At 44.4% G+C, this 8,296-nt stretch overlaps 1 protein-coding gene across 1 annotated transcript in view; it reads left to right on the top strand.

Moving 5' to 3' along the window:
- CHKA (choline kinase alpha) overlaps positions 1–8,296 on the top strand; it is a 42,914-nt gene that overhangs the window by 782 nt on the left and 33,836 nt on the right. Inside the window, exon 2 of the mRNA XM_019519990.1 lies at positions 4–147. Coding sequence (XP_019375535.1) covers positions 4–147 — 144 coding nt within the window. The remainder of the gene's footprint in view (positions 1–3; positions 148–8,296) is intronic.

The raw sequence follows: 8,296 nt of genomic DNA, 5'->3' as shown, positions 1-8,296 counted from the left end.
CAGGGAGCTGGCGGCGGGTAGCGAGGAGCCGCTGCCGCAGCAGCCGGACCCGCGTACGCGGCGCCGCGCGTTCCTGTGGTGCAAGGAGTTCCTGCCGGGCGCCTGGCGGGGGCTGCGCGAGGACCAGCTGCACCTCGCGCCCATCAGGTCGGTCTTGGGGGGCGGGGTTGACCCACGCGCGCGTCCGGGATGTGATGAGGGAGAGGATGCGCGTGCTCGCGCGGGAGGCGGTTGGGTGGGGAGGGGGCGGTTGGGGCTCGTGAGTCACCGGCGCAGCCTCGTGCTGCGCTGTGACTCAGCGAGTGGGTACCGCCCCCTTCCTGCGTGAGGGGGGGGAGCGCGGGGAGTGGGTGTATGGGGGGGCTGCAAGGATCGTGCCTCACTGCTTGCCCCAGCCTTAAGGATTAAGGGGGGCAGGACCTCCCAGCCAGACCCCGTGGTGACAACTGCACTGCACTGCACTGCAGGGGTGGGTGACAGCCTCTCCTGCACACGCACACTCCCATGCACTGCCATAGCTGTGGGGCAGGCTTGTTCTGTGTGCCTCAGGCATGAAGTGTACACGGGCAGCAGTTGTTTGTGGGGTGGGGAGGGGGAGTTGAGCCAGGCTGCAACCAGGCCTGATATGGGTTTGAGGGTTTTGTTTTACAACCAACCCCAAGCTCAGTTGCCCCTGCCCTGCACCAAGAACCCCACTCTGTCTGAATGAAGGCTTGGCCACAGCGAACAGTTGCAGTTCCTGTGAATGAACTGCCCTGGTTGGGAATGTGCCAACCCTGCACCTGGTTTTGTGAGACCTGAATCCCAGGCTAATCAGTCCCAGGTTAAACTGGTCCTCTGCCTTTCAGCCTGAGGTGCATGAAATAAAGCTGACAAAACTCATTCTTGAACCTACACGTATTTGGTCACATCAGGGGATGCTCAGTCTCTTCAATTTGCCCTACAAATGTATGGCTTGTGAGTCTCTAGCCAGGTCTGGGAAGTTGCTTCTTCTCTGTTAATCCACATATGACTGTTCACAATGGCCTTGAGAGAGAACCCTCCCTGCCTGCCTTTCCTGCCAGTAGTCTGCTATCCTGCCTGTGGTTAATAATATGTATCCTTTTGCTCTGTCTGGCCCCTCTCCAGTGATTATTCTTTTTCATTAAATCAAACTTCCAGGTTGCTCTGTTTAGCTTCTTGCTATGGCACTACTACTACTGTAGTATTTCTCCTACCACTCCCCCTTTTACCTGTAAATGAACAAGCCATTCTGAAAAGTGCTTTCCTTAAGCCATCCCAAAAAGTGAGGTATAAAAACCCTTGCAGTTATATCTTGCTGACCAGCAGTAATCCTCTCTACTTTTTCCATGTTAAGGAAAACATTGCTTAAAATAGATTGTGCTGATTCTGGATGAAAAATTGTGAACTCAGGGCTCTCTCTCTCTCTCTCTTGGTGTTCTGTCTTTGTAGCATAACCAGTGCAGGCAGTTTGTAAATTGGAGTTCATGTTGATGGCTGTTCATGAGGAAACTGCTACTAGTCTATACATATTCTGATAGGGGAAGGTTCAAAACATTAACAAATGTATACCAGAGTGAAAAAGAGATATTGGCTAGTTGCATATCTGTCTAAGCCAGGCTGTAGAGCACAGGGTTCGTGCTTTGCTTAAGGACCTTCATGAGCAGAGAGGCACTAGAGAGATGTTTGAGATGGCTAACCATTTTCCATCTTTGGTGTATAGACTCTTGACTGATAGCTTTATTTCTCTGGTTGAGTCTGGTATACAGTTAGTACTGGGGCTCTCCCTCCTCTCACCCCAAGGTTTCTGCCTGAGCCTGCTTGGCTCGCTAAGGTATTGTTGTTAAGGTAGTCAAGTTTTTGACTTAACAGTTTGAATGGTTAGGTACCGTTTGTGGCAAGGTGCCTCGGGATGACTGTCGGCTTGAGTTGATATGAATCTGGATTCATACTGACACGCCCCCTAATGTTATCACTTTACCTGACTGGTGACAAAGGAGCTCCTGTTTGTACCAAACCTGCTATGCCACAAAGGCAGATTAAAGCAATCTTGATGGTTCGTAACATGCATCCTTCAGTTTACTTGTGCTATAAAAAGAAATTTAAAGCTTTTTGGTCTTCTGTATGAACTGCCTTGCTTGCATCTCTCTAAACTCGGTGCATTAGACTTCCTGTTTCCATTGTGAAGCATAGTTCTGTTCAGCCTAAGCAATTTAAATAAGAAAGTTAATCTTCTGGATTGGGAGAAATAGCCTAAGGATTCTTCAACTTGGCAGTGTAGGAAGATGAATACCATACTTAACTATTCATAAACCTGTTATAAGGCACTTGTTTACTACTTAGTTCCTTTGGAACTGATTCTAGAAAAAAGTTAAAGTGCTAGCTGTTGTAATTTGAATAAGAGCAAATTGTTCATGTTCCCTAGCTCAGTGGCTTTGAGAAGGGAAATAAAACATCATTCCCTCATTTAAAGTGTTTATTAAATGTAGAACTATAGTTTGCTGATGTAGTTAGCCATCATGTTCTGCTTGTGGTACTGTGCAGTCTTTTTGATATTCCTTCCATCTGTTCTTGGCCCCTGCTCACCTGTGTGGGTTTTTTTTTTTTTTAAGTTGTCTTGTTTTTCCTCCTACACATTTCTCTGGACAGCTGCCAAACCACTTGGTCCTCTTCCCTGCTTGCATTCTTGAATATGCTGTCCAATTGCTTTGTACCTTGTTTCCTTGTATACTGTTCAGCTGGTCCATAGAGCAGCTTTCCCTTTCTTCCTATATAACCATTAGCCTGCTGTGGAGTTGCATGGGCTGGCCACTGGTTTATAGTGGATCTTTTTTCCTCACTAGAAGAGAGTATGGATGGCTGTAAAAGTGACTAAACTAGGAGTTGGCACCATACAGTGATCTGCTCTTTGCAGATTGTTTTTGGAACTGCTCATCTAGACTGCTTTCTTGTTGTCTGACAGACTTCTAAAATTACTCAATTACTTTGCTGTTTTTAAATGACATGCTCAGGTCCTTTATGCTGAAGTATTTCTGCAGTTCCCTGAGACTGGGTATTAGGAGAAATGCAGTTTTATTTAAAAAAAATAAAATAAAATAAGATCATTGCTTGATGCTGAGGAATATATTAATTTAAATTTCTGGGGGGTTTTCTTTTACTATTACACCAGTGGGGGCCAGCTTTTTTTTTTTTGGTAGGCATGCCACAAGGTAAACCCTGGACCCTCCCCCAGTGTCACTCCAATCCCTTCCTTCCCCTACTAGTTTTGCTGTTCTGCTTTCAGCTCCCTGCTCTTATCGGCTGCCCCTGCCATTTGTGACACTTGTGCTGCAGTTTGACTACCCCTGCTTTAGTGAGTAGAGCAGGTCTCTGCGGTAAGGTTCTTCACTTTGATTTGGTCCTTTTTCTTCTATGTGAGGGATGGAAGTCATATGCGCACACACCACCAGAACCCCTATAGAAAGTGGAAATCTGTGGCAAGGGGTGGTATTGTTTCAGGCTTGTGTAGCAAAGTAGCACTATTGCTAACTGCTGCCCTCATAGGAGCATTTCTCTCAGTTATACTTGTTTGAGTTTCTTTATAATAATCTGGAACTGCTACACTGGGATATGTAGTTACATAGGCCTGAGGTAGAATGTTCCAGTGACAAAAGTTATGCTGGTCAACCTTTTTGGCAGGTGTGCCACAAGTTAAGCCCTAGCCCTCTCCAGCTGCTGTTCTGATCCCCCATCCCCCAGAGGCATACCTAACAGGGTTTGTGCCTGGGGACATAAGAATGAAAGTGCCTTCATTCTGAAATTAAACTGCAAGGCTGCTGGGGTTACCTGTGACAGGTACATCATGGACTGGCTGGCTACCCTGGACTAGAAAAAGGAAGCTCAGTGGGGAGGTGTTCCCTAAAGTTTCTCATCTATCCAGGCCATGAGTGCATTGGGTCATGTGTGCTAATTGCTTGGATTCTTTCACAGACCAATAGCACTGTCCTGGGGTCTCGGCTTAAGTCCTCACTTCTCAAACAGCATCCCCATTCCAGTTCCTTCAGTCATTTGTTGTGCCCATATCCTCTTGATCCATGGTTCTGGACTCCTCCCTTGATTGAAGAGACATACACCTTGCTGCTAAGCCCACCAACACATCAAGTAGCTATTGGAGTTTTCACTTTAAAATTCTGTAATAGTGCCCCTACCACTTTAAGAAAAAAAAAAACCTAAGTACAGAGGAGTACTGGAACTTGAGTGTTAGTTGTCTTTGCACTGTGAGAACTAGGATCCACAACTTGCAGGCAAGATGCATTGATCTCCTCATCTTGCATGTCCTCATCATGTCTGTCAGTACTCACTCAAGTCTTCCACTGTGGGAACCAGTTGTATTATGGCTTGTACCTTTTCACTATGTAGTGTGTTAGGTGGATACTGAGTAGTGAGAGCTGAGCATTCACAGTTTGTGAATGTGAAGTAGCTTCTCCTTTCTTCCTCAGTTGCTAGTTTCTGGGTCTGCATGTCAAGCCTAGACTAATTGTCATCGTGCAAACTATACTTGTTAGTTCATTTGGCATAATCTTTTGGCAGAGGATTCTCAATAATAATAAATTTAAATGGATTTAAATAAAGAGTATTTCACTCGCTCCTACTGCTTTATTCCCAGCCTAATCCTGTGGCCCTGTGCTTACTCCCTTCCCCACCTGCTTCCAGCCCCATCCTGCTCTGTCTCTCTCCCTCCCCAGTCTGCTTTTAGCTTTTTCCTCAATGCTTTTTTTTTTTTTATTACTATTTTGTTTATTGCACTGCTCCTGGAAGCACTGTAATACTAGGCTGATGCATGGAGGGGATGGAGCAAGCTCCAGTACCACCTCCTAACACCAAAAATCTACTCAATATAGACCTCCTATGGAGGACATATTAGGGACAACCACCTGCCCTGGGGAGCCCACCTACGTGGTCATGGTGCTTCCCCTGCTCTGCTGCTCACCTGATTTTGCTACTGCTGCTGTTCTCACCCCTTGCCTGATCTGCTGGAGCTAGTTTAGGGGGTCCATTTCATTGTTCTGGGTTTTCAAATGAATCTTGAATATTTTTTTTTTTTTCTTCACTGCTGCTTCTATTGCTGTCGTTAAATTCATTCCTATTGCAATTGTCTTTGAATTCACAACCCCCTTCCCCCACCTGCTGCTTTACTCCCAGCTGGCTTTGCCTCACCCCTCCCCCATCTGGTCTGCTTCTGACTCCTTCCCCCACTTGCTTCTCAGCCTCTCACTCTCTCTGATCTGCTTCTCAACCTTTCCTCAGCCTGCCACTCTTCTTGCTTGAATCTGCTGCTTTGCCCCCTGATTCTGGATCTGTTTTCCCACCCTATGCCTGATCGGTCCTGTGCTACAAAAAAGCGGCTGCACATGAGCCCTGGGTTGGCCACCCCTGTCTTACACCAACTAAAATTAAACTACACTGGCATTTCATCTTTAGTAAAGTAAAATCTTTTTGTAAGACTTAACAATAAGCAGAGGTGACAGGCTAGGGTCAAGTTGCATGCTGATTGGTACTACATCTGTTTCAACTTTATGATAAAAGCAACTTTTAAGAAGCAAACATTTTACAGGAGGTTTTTGTAAATGGGATTTTCCTGCTGCTTCCCCACTTTCTTCACAATGAAGCAGACCAGAAATTTCAAGATTTCCAATTTCAGAAGGGAAATTCCAGATAACACTAATACGAAGGGGAATAAGAGACCTGGTACAGAAAAGCAGCATAAATAGAAGCAATGTGGGACATGTCTAAGCTTTTACAGAGAAACAAAATGGAACTGGGAAACTTAGCTTATCTATTCTGCCTCCCACAGATTTCACAACAAAGGCTAACATACTGCATCCTAACTTTCTACAGCAGACCAGAAAACGCTGCAGTTATAGCCTTTTAAAATAAATGTTCAAGAATAACTAAAAAATTTGTTCTTGTTTTTCAAGATAATGGTACAGCCACTGAAGAATTAGAAGCAGGAATTCTTAATGTTAATATTAAAATTTCTTACAAGATCAAAGTTGCTGCTCCAACAATGACATACTTAAATGCCTGAACTCTTGTCTTCCAAGAATATCAGACAGAAATCACTTCCATTTTTTTCTAAACCTTGTCAGTTACTGATTTGCACAGCAAAAGTGCTGACATTAAATAACTATCTTTTATGTTCAGCTCATGAAACCCACTGGGTTCTCAAAATTTAAACCTAGATTTCCCCAACCCCTCCTCTTTTTTTGCGTTGCCACCCAGGTAAAGGTTAGCATTTCCCTCCTGTATACCTGCACAAATTAGTTTTTCATTGAGACTTTTAATGCCATTCCACTTGCAAGGCTAATTATACCTGCATTGTCTTTTTATTTCTTCTAGAGATTGCAAATAACCTTCTTCTGTGGATATTTAGTTTGTAGTGTTGATGGTCAGAAGTAGCATTCTATTAATTGTCCAGTGTATGAAATGTACAGAGAGCAAAATTGTGGTAAATGTGCTTCCATTCTCAAGAAATACTGCTTCTAGTCTGGGTTTAATAAGCTTTATTAAATACTGTTATGAAGACAATAAAGTTCTGTTTTATGTACTGGAAGCTAATGGTTGAATTGGCCTGTTTCTAATAAAATATGTAAGGATTTATTTGGACCTTCTAACCAGTTCTGGCACAATGTAAATACTTGTAAGAAAGGCCACTGAAAGCAGAATAGCAGCATTAGTTAACACCCTTCTGTTAGATCAGCATTTTTTTTTTTTTTCAACCTGTGGGTTGCAACCCAAAAGTGGGTCATGAGAATATATGAAAGGGTCATGAACAAATTTTAAAAATGGATTCTCCATTAAAGGAGAAAAACATGGGAAACAGTGGCTTTTCCCTTGCAGGGTGTCAGGAGTTCTGTTATAGCTGAGATCAAGGCCCCTGCGGTGAGGGAAGGAATGGGGCAGGCATTGACCAGCCAGGGCAAAAGGGTGCAGGACAGAGCTGCAGGTGGCTTGTCAGAAGGTGGGGGAGCACATTGTGTGCCCCCCCCCCCAGGATCTGTACAGTGCAGGGTAGGCTGGAGTGGGCACAGGACAAGTGTGGCTGCCTTGGCCCCAGCTGGGCATCCCCAACCCCACACCTTCCCTCACCATGGGGGCGTTGATCTGCCCCCCCCCCCTTCCCCTCTACCCATCCACCACACCGGACTTACCAGCTGCAGGCAGCATTCCATGCTTCTGGGCTCTGCTCCTCCGTGCCTATGTGCTGCAGTGTGGCTCTGCACATGTGCAGGCTTTTATCGGCCAAATCAGGCCAATTTCCAATACAGAAAATGTTCTTTATATTGGTGCCAATCTGATATCGGACCAATGTATTGGTGCACCTGTATTACAAATGGGTCCTGGTACAAAAAAGATTGAGAAACACTGTGTTAGATCACCTTAAACTTATTTTGAGTGCCCTTAAATTCCATAACTTTGGTAGTGACTAGAGGTGATTTTTGTCTGTTTATAGTTGAGATCTGTGAAAGTCATGCAAGGCAGGAAGAATTGTTAGTCCCAGCTCTGCTTTAGCCTCAGACTTCTGCTTGCCTTCTAAGCAATTTATTGATCAGATCATTGCACCAGAATACATTGCTGTTTCTAAAGTCATGAGAGAATGTTTTATGTATTAAGAATAATGAAGGCTCTGTAGTGTAAGCTATTCTATAGTTCATTTCTAGACCCCATGATTTACTTAGTTAAACTAAAGTGTGAGAGAATATGCTTGAGCTAAACTTTAGCTATCACTCTTTAAAATAACAGTAAGTTCCAGTTTACGGTAACAAACTCAGTCCAAGTATTGACTATCTAGGATTTCGCCAGAATAATGTATTTGAAGGCTTTCAAATAATGGCTTTATAAGCAGGCACTAAAAAGCAACATTAGTTTGAAGGGAACAAAATAATATAGGCATTGACTTTAGAAGTATTGTATATGTGGAGTGGAAGCTTCTCTCACACAGCATAAATGCTGTGTGCACAGCCCCAAAGTAGGGTTTTGAAATGGGTGGATGGGAAGGTTCCTTCTGTGGGGCAGTTGAAGCCCCACCACTCAATTCCCTGCCTAGGACTGGGAGTAGTAGAGCAGCCTCTGATCCTGACACCTTTCCAAAACCAATATCTCATCCAGTTAAGGTGGGGCGAGGGGGCAGGTGCAGATGCAATGTCTGTACTTTTCCCTCTCCCAGAACAATTTTGTAGCAGTGGAAATCTCTCAAATTTCCACCCCTATAAACTAACACCTGTTCAATCCAAAAAAAAAAAAAAAAAACTCTCCA

Source organism: Gavialis gangeticus, unplaced genomic scaffold, assembly GCF_001723915.1.
Source record: "Gavialis gangeticus isolate Ggan-Ray unplaced genomic scaffold, GavGan_comp1, whole genome shotgun sequence".
NCBI classification, from domain to species: domain Eukaryota; kingdom Metazoa; phylum Chordata; order Crocodylia; family Gavialidae; genus Gavialis; species Gavialis gangeticus.
The sequence above is the reverse complement of the archived record's forward strand: the minus strand, read 5'-3'. Positions and strand labels throughout refer to the sequence as shown.